Source organism: Parasteatoda tepidariorum, chromosome 9, assembly GCF_982258835.1.
Source record: "Parasteatoda tepidariorum strain Cologne lab strain chromosome 9, Ptep-v5.0, whole genome shotgun sequence".
NCBI classification, from domain to species: Eukaryota; Metazoa; Arthropoda; class Arachnida; order Araneae; family Theridiidae; genus Parasteatoda; species Parasteatoda tepidariorum.
The window spans coordinates 51563725-51575944 of record NC_141763.1 but is presented as its reverse complement, the minus strand read 5'-3'; the positions used below and the strand labels follow the sequence as shown (position 1 = coordinate 51575944).

The 12220-nt window shown below is 24.8% G+C and overlaps 1 protein-coding gene across 1 annotated transcript in view; it reads left to right on the top strand.

Annotated features, from left to right (window-relative positions):
• Positions 1-1757: 1757 nt before the first annotated feature.
• LOC107444943 (equilibrative nucleobase transporter 1) overlaps positions 1758-12220 on the top strand; it is a 77073-nt gene continuing 66610 nt past the window's right edge. Inside the window, exon 1 of the mRNA XM_043045135.3 lies at positions 1758-2125. Coding sequence (XP_042901069.1) covers positions 1895-2125 — 231 coding nt within the window. The 5' untranslated portion in view covers positions 1758-1894. The remainder of the gene's footprint in view (positions 2126-12220) is intronic.

The window sequence follows — 12220 nt, the reverse complement described above, 5'->3', positions numbered from 1 at the left end:
TTCCCTAACTCCTATACAGGCCGATCGGCTATTAACTAATTGAATGTTGTTAGCAGTATTTTTAATTCGCTTCGAATTAAAAAGTTTAAAAAGCAAACTTTTGAGCAGTTAGCCGTCCATTGCTACGGTAAAATTTCGATTTTATTCTTAGAGCAAAATAAAAAGAATTTATATTTAAAAAGGCGTTGACGGCATGCTTAAAAACTAGAAATATTGTAATAATTTATAATGTTTTTACTTATCGTTTGAATATTAATTAAAAGCTATTTTATGCTTTATTTTGAATAAACTGTATATTTTGTTTGCGTAAATGTTGCTTTCAAAAGCTGTAGCGCTCTACTCGCAGTTTAAATAGTTTTTGATTAAACAATAGTTCCAAAACAACTTAAACTGTGCTTTTAATGAGTTAAGTTATAGACGAAATTTAAACAATTTTATAACTTAATTGATAAAGTATTTTAAACAAATACTTACTCATAACACTTAACCAAAGCTTCTAAAAACCTTTTATAAAAGTCACTTATAATGAAATAAATTTATTATCAATGTTAATAAATAAGACTTTACTAAAAATATGAAGAAATTTTTTTTCAATTTATGTAATTTAATTTTGTACTAAATTCAATTTATGTATAAAAATACTATTAAACTCATTTATTAACAATGTAAATTTGTACAAATATACGGATAATGTTATATAATATAAACATAGAAATCTTTTAATACTATTAAACTCATAGGAATCATTAAATACTATTAAACTCATAAGAATTTAAAAAATACGATTGAACTCATTTATAAACAATGTAAATTGAACAAATATACGAATAATGTAATAAAATAAACATAGGAATCATTTAAAACTATTAAACTATCAGGAATAAAAAAATACCATTAAACTCATTTATTAACGTTGTAAATGTAACAAATATATAGATAATCTTACAAATAAATAAACATAAGAATTATTTAATACTATTAAACTCATTTATTAACTATGTAAATTGGACAAATATACGGATAATGTTATAAATAAATAAACATAAGAATCATTTAATACTATTAAACTCTTTGGAATCAAAAAATACTATTAAACTCCTTTATTAACAATGCAAATTGAGCAAATATACGGATAATGTTATAAATAAATAAACATAAGAATCATTTAATGCTATTCAACTCATAGGAATCAAAAAATACTATTAAACTCCTTTATTAACAATGCAAATTGAACAAATATACGGATAATGTTATGAATTAATAAACACAAGAATCATTAAATACTATTGAACTCATAGGAATCAAAAAATACTATTAAACAAATTTTTTAACAATGTAAATGGAACAAATATACGGATAATGTTATAAATAAATAAACATAAGAATAATTTAATACTATTAAACTTATAGGAATTAATCAAAAAATACTATTAAACTTCTTTATTAACAATGTAAATTGAACAAATATACGGATAATGTTATAAATAAATAAACATATGATTCATTCGTGAAATTAAGGAATGAACGTATTCCACTTTTCGAATTTCACTCAACTGTAAATATAGTTTTTCCTTGGCGATTTATCGCCAAACAATGACCCAACCCTATTTCCAAAATACTCTCTTTCTCCACCTCTTTATCGGCGTTCCACTTGATGGCCCTGACTTGGAATATGATTTCTCGAATTAACTTACGAAAAGAAAGAGCAACTAAAAAAAGAAATATATATCCCAATCTTTTCTCCCTATTCCTAAACGAAGAGTGGTTCCCTAAATCTCTGACGTCACTTCCCCCGTTACAAGCTGATGATTTCAAACAGCACACATGGAACCTATGTTTAGTTACAAAATCTTCTCTTCTCAAGTAGCACCACTTTAGTTATTTCTTTAGAATCATGGAGAGATCCAAAAAATATTTTTTGCTTTTTTGGGGTCTATTGGAGACTTGGGTTTTTAGTGGGACTATTTTGGGGTGGTCTGCTCTGCACTATATGCTCAAAAAAGAAGGGGTTTATGGACATTTATGTACAACAATTGAAGTTCCTGCAGAAAATTCTACATTATTTGACGTTTCCGAGCTTGTTGATGCAATATATGAGTTTCCTGATGTAGTACCTTCTGTGCAAGTAAGTAATGAATATTTTTGATCATATTTCAAAATAATTGCATTTAAATTAAATTTGAAATTTAGATTTTTAATATTTATGTAACATATATTTGCAAACATTTAAATGTCTTAAGAGAAAATGCAAGATCTCTAAATAAGAAATAATAATATTTTTTTAAAAAACTTTTATAAAAAGTAATTTGTTTTTCAAATTAAAATTCATTTAATTTCAAAAATTAATTTTTGAAAATTAAATTTAAAAAATTAAAACTTAAATAATATAATTTAATAACATTAAATTAATATTTTTTTATTTAAAATTAAAACCAAATTAAAATTTTTAAAAAAAATTTCAAGTGTTCTTTAGACATTTGTGCACTTTTCTACGAGAAAGAATACCGAAATCTTCCATCAAATAATTTTAAAATTCCTTGGTGCTTATAATATTTGATATAATTGAAAATATTTTACTTTAATGTTTTAATTTTAAATCAAAAAAATATATAATTTAATTTGTTTTGATTATTTTTTGGAATTTGAATTTTAAAAAAAACACTGAAATAATTTTGAAATTGAAAGTGAATATTTTTCTTTTCATTATTATTATAAGTGTTTTTTTTAAAAATTAAGTATCGATACCTAAATTTTATTTTTCTTAACTTTTATAAAACAGTATAAGTTTTAAGAGAATTCTATGTTACAAATTACATGCAGTTTTCTACTTCCTGTTATTTAGTTTTTACGATATATCATTCGAAAATTGCATAACAGGAAAAGCAAATTTTGGTGAATACATTCAAAGTTTTAGAATTGCTTAAAGTTCAGTACGGATCTAAGGCGAAACTCTATCTCACATTTCTAAAAGAATCTCTCTATTTATCGAAAATAAAGCTGATTCTGAGTTCTGGCAACAAATGGACAGTGGAAATCAATCAGTCTTAACGAAAAATTCGAATCAGTAGCAAAAAAAAAAATGTCCTATTTATAAATGAAGCACGGAACTTGATACGAGATGATAGTAAAGAAAATTATTTCACAGTTCTCTGTTTATCAAAGGATAATGCAGTGCTGAAAAGCTTAACTTACACATTTATTTGGGGAAAACTATGTCTTGTTCTCGTTTTGAAGTTGTGATCTTCTCCTAACATCTGTCATCAGTTAAAAGAAAAACTTGATAGATAACATTTTTATTTCATTTCTTTTCTTTTTTTTCCCTTTTTTTTCTGAAAATGAAATTGGATCAAATAGGAAAATATTTACTTTAATTTTTCTCATTTTAATTGCGTCAAATAAGTACAATTCTATTTTCATCAATAAGTATTAGTTTTGAAAGAATTTAATTTATTAATATATAGGATTACTTGTCACAGAATAATCAATGGTATCTGTTAAAATATTTAATGCAATTAAAGTTATTTTAAGTGAACATTTAAGATGTTTTATATTTATTCATTAATTTTTTGTTTGTTTCATTAATTTTAATGCTTAATTGTTAGTGTAAACTTTCATTTAAACTTATGAAATAAAATAAAAAGTTCTTTTTTCTTTTTTTTTCTTTTTTTATAGAAAAAGAAAATTAACTAACTGAAACTACACATTTTCTTCGAAATTTTACGGTACTTAATATGTTATAAATAATCATACTTGAAAATTTTCCTTAAAAAATTACTGCTGTAACTGCAAATTTGAATTAAAATTGTGTAATCTGCTTAAATTTGTATAGTTCCCGTGTATGTTAGGAAGAAACACATAAAAATATACTGTGTTTTAACTTACTAAGTGTATTTCAGATTAACATCAAAAGTTATTTCAAAATTTAATAATAATTATAATAAATTTTCTAACCATTACAAAACACATAGATTGTAAAAACACAAAAGGAGAATTGTGATTATCCCATAAAACTTTTTACATCGAATATTTATATACTTATACTTTAGATTTTTGAAATTTCTCTCTTAGGATATAAAGATAAAAAAGAGTTTTTTCGTCGTCTATTTATAGGAGAACAAACTGATAATTTGTAGAGGGAAGATTAATTAAAGTTGTATGCAAGAATAATAATTAAACTTTTTCTAAAAAAATCTATCTGATGATTCATTAATGAACTTATAGCTTCTCTTAACAATTGAACAATCGCTTAACAATCGAATGTCGATGATGATAAATTCTAAAAGTCTCTCACGTTTAGTTATTTTCATGTAAATAATTTATTAAATGTGAGATGAAAACTTAATGAATCATAAATCCGATAAATTCTCCCACATATAATGATTATCATTATCGATTTATTGATTGTGAGGCAAAATATTGATGTATGATAAATTCCAAAAACTCTTTCACTTGTAAATGTTTTGAAGTCAATCCAGGTTATACCCTATCCTTCATTTAAACAATGGTTTTTTTATTTAAATAAAAGCATTGTTTTCTTACTGCAAAATTACTGAATGAATAGAACTTTATTGCACTCATTACTATCGTTTATGAAATAATCGAAGATAGGTATACGAGAAAATACATAACAGTTACCTATCTGTTCACAAGTACTAAACTTTCAGCAATTGAAGGGTAACAACCGTTACGCGCGAAGGATAACAGTTATTAAATCAAAGAACATATTACAATGCCCGCCCTTCAATTAAACGTTTATGTTCGATTTTTTTTATAAAAACAGAAGGATAAAAAGCAAACAGAAAAGACAAATGCTTTACCAACTAGGCGAGACTCTATAAAATTGGATAAAGGAAATAAAATTATACGATAAAAACAATAAAGGTATATTTATGGGTTTCGTGATTGGGTATTAAATTATTTTGTTCGAAGGAGAGGCATGTCAGGAAGTAGAATATTGTTGTTTTCAATGACTTTTCCATGCAGAAAAAAAATTGAATAAAAACTGGTTATAATTTTTTTTAGGAAAAACAATATCGAATTCTTGTCATATATCATATTAGTTAAAATATTTTTCACGGAAGAAGGCTGAAATGATAAAAACTAAAAGTGGTTTAAGACGAGAATAAATTAAAATGAATAGGAGTTAGGTAACATAATTTTATACTTTTTAAATTCCTGGACATTTAGAATATATTTCGAGATTATATGAGTAAGAAAACATTGTGTTTTAAAGTTAAGAAATGATTTTAAGTATTACTTAACTTGTTTAACTTGTTTACACATGTAGACTAAATTAGGGTATTCAAATGATAAGAGAACACATTTTATAATATTCAAAGAGTGACTTTCAGTATTATTTTTCAAGAAATATTTGTTGAATTAATTGAGATATTCCACCGATAAGAGGACTACATTTATTATTCAAAGAGTGACTTTTAGTATTTAAGATATATATGTTAAATACATTGTGTTATTCCAGCCATATGAGAAAAATGTTTATAATATTCAAAGAGTGACTTTCAGTATTATTTTTAAAGAAATATTTGTTGAATTAATTGAGATACTCCACCTATAAGAGGGCTACATTTATTATTCAAAGAGTGACTTTTAGTATTAGGATAGATATGTTAAATACATTGGGTTATTTCAGCCATCAGAAGAAAATGTTTATAATATTCAAAGAGTGACTTCCAGTATTATTTTTTAAGAAATACTTGTTGAATTAATTGAGATATTCCACCGATAAGAAGACTACATTTATTATTAAAGAAATATTTGTTGAATTAATTGAGATATTCCACCTATAAGAGGGCTACATTTATTATTCAAAGAGTGACTTTTAGTATTAGGATAGATATGTTAAATACATTGGGTTATTTCAGCCATCAGAAGAAAATGTTTATAATATTCAAAGAGTGACTTCCAGTATTATTTTTTAAGAAATACTTGTTGAATTAATTGAGATATTCCACCGATAAGAAAACTACATTTATTATTAAAGAAATATTTGTTGAATTAAATGAGATATTCCACCTATAAGAGGGCTATTTTTATTATTCAAAGGGTGACTTTTAGTATTAAGATAGATATGTTAAATACATTGGGTTATTTCAGCTATCAGAAGAAAATGTTTATAATATTCAAAGAGTGACTTTCAGTATTATTTTTTAAGAAATATTTGTTGAATTAATTGAGATATTTCACCGATAAAAGGATTACATTTATTATTCAAAGAGTGACTTTTAGTATTAAGATATGTATGTTAAATACATTGGGTTATTCCAGCCATAAGAGAAAAATGTTTATAATATTCAAAGAGTGACTTTCAGTATTATTTTTAAAGAAATATTTGTTGAATTAATTGAGTTACTCCACCTATAAGAGGGCTACATTTATTATTCAAAGAGTGACTTTTAGTATTAGGATAGATATGTTAAATACATTGGGTTATTTCAGCCATCAGAAGAAAATGTTTATAATATTCAAAGAGTGACTTCCAGTATTATTTTTTAAGAAATATTTGTTGAATTAATTGAGATATTCCACCGATAAGAAAAATACATTTATTATTAAAGAAATATTTGTTGAATTAATTGAGATACTCCACCTATAAGAGGGCTACATTTATTATTCAAAGAGTGACTTTTAGTATTAGGATAGATATGTTAAATACATTGGGTTATTTCAGCCACCAGAAGAAAATGTTTATAATATTCAAAGAGTGACTTTCAGTATTATTTTTAAAGAAATATTTGTTGAATTAATTGAGATACTCCACCTATAAGAGGGCTACATTTATTATTCAAAGAGTGACTTTTAGTATTAGGATATATATGTTAAATACATCGGGTTATTTCAGCCATCAGAAGAAAATGTTTATAATATTCAAAGAGTGACTTCCAGTATTATTTTTTAAGAAATATTTGTTGAATTAATTGAGATATTCCACCGATAAGAGGACTACATTTATTATTAAAGAAATATTTGTTGAATTAATTGAGATATTCCACCTATAAGAGGGCTACATTTATTATTCAAAGGGTGACTTTTAGTATTAAGATAGATATGTTAAATACATTGGGTTTTTCCAGCCATAAGAGAAAAATGTTTATTCAAAGAGTGACTTTCAGTATTACTTTTTTAAGATATAAATGTTGAATACATTAGGATATTCCACCGATAAGAAGACAGTGTTTATAGTATTCAAAGAGTGACTTTCAGTAACATTTTTAAGATATAAATGTAGGCTATATTGGAATAATCCACCGATAAGAGATAAACTTTTATAAAATATTAAAAGAGTAACTTTCAATATTACTTGTTTGAGAAATGAATGTAGAATATATTGGGATATTCTATAGATAAGAAGACAACATGTTCAATATTCAAAGTGTGAACTATGGTAACATTTATTTCAGAACTATTCGTGAATTGTATTAGGATATTCCATGAATACGATGACATCTTTTATTAAATTCAAAGAGTAACTCTCAACATTTCTTTCATAAATAATAATACATATTTAACCACTATAAATACTGGATATTTAACAAGCAGGTATTTTTTTGGAAATAACTTAAAATATGTTTTTGAGGTCAAAATAATACTCATCCGAAAATAATATTTTTAGTTAACTTTTAATTATTATAATAATATTTAATTAATAATTTTAAATTAAAATTTTTTACCAACTAGAAGTTTAACTGTTTCCTCGCGACGGACGAGATAATTCGTCTTCCAGGAATATTCGCTATGCTCTATTGTTCTATTAGTGATTATAGTTATTGGTTGCAATTGATTATTATTTTTTAAAGTAAAATAATTAAGTTTTAAAAAAAATTGTGTTTTATTTCAATTTTTGAGCTGTAGGAGAACTCTCTATGAGCAGAGAGTGGGACAAAGGGGTGTCATTGCTGCGATGGAAGTGTTAAGTTTAGCATAGCTGTACTTAAAAAATTGTTTGCTGTGCGTATTGATAGACAAAATAAAATAGTTTTTCAAAAACATGAACAGCAAAAACATCCGTATTAAATTACGGTTTGTATCTTCCGTATTAAAGTATCTTCCGTATTAAAGTATTAAAGTACTTTGGGTGTATCTTCCATAAAATCCATTTTACCAATGCATTTTATTCAAAACCATTTGAAATTTTTCTCAATGGTTAAGAAACTTTCAAAAGCGTTTATATTGATCTTAATAGTGGTTGCAAAAACAAACATATCTACATTCTAAGGTATTAAAGTTTAACGTAAACATTAAATTTTAGCTTTCTTTGTAACAATGTTAACTTTATAAAAGATATATATTATTTGTACACGTTAGAGTGTTTGTATTGCTTGAATATACATTGATATGCCTGTTTTCGAAGAACATGAGTACGTTGCATATTTTAGGTATAAAATAAGAATATTAAATTTGTACGTGGTCGATCATTAAAAATATACATTGATATACGTGTAGGCAATCAAAGTTATAAATATTTTAATATTAGCTTTTGATATTTTTACATATGTCATAGAATTCTCAAAAACAAGTCACTAAAAAAATTACACATAAATAAGTCAACTTAATACCGTTTATAAAAGTAGAAATAATAAATAACGATATAATAAGGAATTAAATAAATTAATCAAAGTAAAATAATAAAACAAAATAAATAAAAAAATGAAAAATTAATAAATAAACTTATTTACAAATGTAAAATAAACAAATAAATTAATAATAAATAAAATAAGCTTTTCATATTTTTACGCTTGCATAATGAATGAATAAATATATGTTATTGTGTTTTTTACATCTTTTTAACAATGCAAACGTTATAAAAGTTACGCATAATTTGTTTTGTGTTTGTTTGTGCTGTGTGGGCATACGTTCTTTTACAAGTATAATTGTACGCTTTTTTAAGAACATGCTTTACGTTTTGGTTTTAAAATGAGAAGACTAAAGCGGTTCGTGTATGATATGCTTAAGTGTTGACAATTTTCAAGTAACGTTTTATTTTATGAGTATACTGTCATTTGATTTTAAGATTTATTTAAATAAATTATAGTTATTTCTAAGACAATCCAATTAAGAAATAGTGCAAAATATTCCAATTAAATGTCATTTACTCCAATAAAATAAATAAAATAAGTAATAAATAATAGTTAATTAAATAGTGTTTCATTGAATAGGAATTAGTTAAACACTAATTATATTAATAAATTAATTAAATAGAAATAAAGGAAGCAAAATAATTAAAGGAAGCAAATAAATTAAACTAATAAATATCATAATAGAATGAGATAAATGTGTGATTAAACAAGCAAACGAAATAAAACAAACAGACGAAAATAAAAAATAAAAGTAAATAAAAAATATAATTTCTGAGTTATAGTATTCGATTAAATGCTTACAGTGTATTCTTATTTGATTGCCTTTTTTCATTCCATTTTATTGATAAATAGAAATTTTTAAAAACTCTTTAATCTACATTTTTTTTAAAGAGATTTAGAACTTTTTTTTGTATTTTTGTTGTTAATGAATTTTCATTTACTTACAAAACTTAATGCATGTCAGTTAGGTTAGACATTATTATTTCAATAAAACTATTAATTTATGCCAATAGTTATTATTATTTTAATAAAGTTAAAAGAACTAATTAGCACTGCCATCGTACTACTAATAACTACCAAACAATTAGTTGATAAAAGTATTTTTTTCAATCCATCATTGTTCTCCACCGATATTTGGAACAAAGAATACGAACATCTTTATAAATTGAGAGTGAATAAACATGTTTCGGTTATCATTAGAGAAAATTACATTTGTTTGTTTGTTAAATTTTTTTGCAGTTGTTGTAATTTATAAAACATTTTAAACGTATTTTCAAGGCCATGCTTAACGCGGTGTAATAGTTCTTGCGTATACCATCTTTGTAATAGTAACCTAGTTTTGTGATTGCTTTTATTTCCCTTTAAGTGAAGGTTAAAACAGCTTTTGTGATTTTAACAATTATGCTATCGTGTAAACTAATGTTAGAATAACTTTTTTCAAACACATGTAATTATTGCAGTTAAGATTTGTATTTTCATGAAATTCATAGGTATAAATGACTCAGAACATTAAATTATTCTCTTTAGTTTTATTTAATATTTGATGGATATGTAATGTATTAGTTACAAAGAAAAATCATTCCATGCAATGCTAAAAATTAAGCATGCAATATTATTTTTTTACATTTTTAATATTTTAGAAGGAAATTTCCCTATTATAGAAAGTACTTATGATTTCAAAATTTGTATGTATATGCTGAGAAAATAGTATAGTCATTGGATACCAAAATATAACAAAATTTATTGCGTTTCAGGCTCGATGGGAACACGGAAAAAAATTGGTAATTTTTACCGAAGCACTTTGTTAATGAGTTTGATAAAATTAACAAAAAATGTGCTGTTATAATTCGTGATAAAATTTGGAAAACGTGAAAAAAATTTAATAATTTTATCATGAAACCTTAGAACTAAAAATGAAACCCCATTTTTTCAGTTAAATTTACTTTTCAGTTTGCATCTTTTCTGAATGTTAAGAAATAAGAATTATTATTCTGAAAACCAGAATTTACAGTATACCGTTACCATAGGAAGGGAAAAAATACCAAAATAATGGTTTAAATACAATATATTTTAGTTTTATCAACCAAAATAGCGTTTTTAAATTTTTTTTATTTTTTTATTTTTTTAAACAAAAATGCCATTACCATACAGTACGGTAGTTTTACCAGAATTTTTTCTCCGCGTCCATTCTAATATTTTATTTAGAATATTAAACTACATAATTCTAACATAGAATTAGTTTATTAAAGGGAAAATTATAGTTATACCTGTATATTTTAAAGAAAAATTGAAATATATTTGAATATTTGAAATGATTGCTGTTTGCTTATGATTGATCTTAATATGTCTGTTAGTACATTGTTTTTTAAGCGTATAAAAAAATTATTTTAGCAATTTAGTGAAATTACTTTAAACATTTAAAAAACATAATTTTGATTTATTTCTGAAGTTTCCAAACGGCCTGAAACTCGAACTGCCTTAACTGGAAAGATTGACTATTCGAAAATTGAACTCCAAATTAAAAATAGTATAAAGCAGTTTACCTTTTCTTCAGTAATGTATTTTTAAAATCACGAAGGAAAATAATTTTTCATATCTAGCACTACAAATGATCTGTAAGAATAGACCACATGGATTGTTATTATGTCTAACCACTTTTCTAAAACATTTTTTTAAATTTTTATGTTTTTTTTTTTTTGGTAATTTAATGAATTTTTCGAGTTTAGGGATTGAAATTTTAGAACAAATCAAAATTTTACCTTTCTTAAATTCCGATAAAAATAATGGTTTTACCAAAGTACTGAAAATGTCAAATAAATTCAAAAAAGTTAAATAAAAAGTCCCATAGCTAAGGAAAGTGCTCAATCGTAATTATAAACCATAACTTGAATATGGAAATATAGTTATCTCAAGAGCCGCGGTATGTCAATGGTTACGGCACCGAACTGTTATAATGAGGAACTGAAGTTCGATCCCAATGGCGGCTTTGAGCCTAGCATCTTCAGATCGATGGGTACTAGCTTGCTAGGGAAGTAAAGCCAGTCTGTGAGCAGTGTTCGCCACATTTCCACAATCATGCCATGGTCACAAAATTGTGGAGCCTTAACCTTCGTGATCCCCACCCTTGGTTCCTAACAGACCGTTACGTGTATGATTTTTTAATTATTTCAAAGCTAGGTATTTTTCGTTATCGATTATTAGTTATAAGTTGAACAACTTACAACATGCATTCTTGAAGTATTTTATACATATTCAAGGATATATTCCAGCAATTATTTATGCTTAAAATTATTTCCCTGTTGACCATTTAAGCTCGTTCTTGAAATTATTTTCCTGAACATTGTGGTATGTGTTTAAAACTAAACAGAGAAAAATATTCTGTTAAAATTACCCTACTGTATGATAACGACATTTTTGATAAAAACAAGCAAACAATAATTCTGGTTAATAAAACCAAAATATTTAACCATTCATTTGATATTTTAACCAATATTTAACCATTCATTGAGTATTTAAACTATTCATCTGATAATTTTTCCGTTCTTACAGTAACGGTTTACTGGAAATTCAGGTTACCAAAATTATAGTTCTTATTACCTCGCATTTGTAAAATATACAAAATAGAA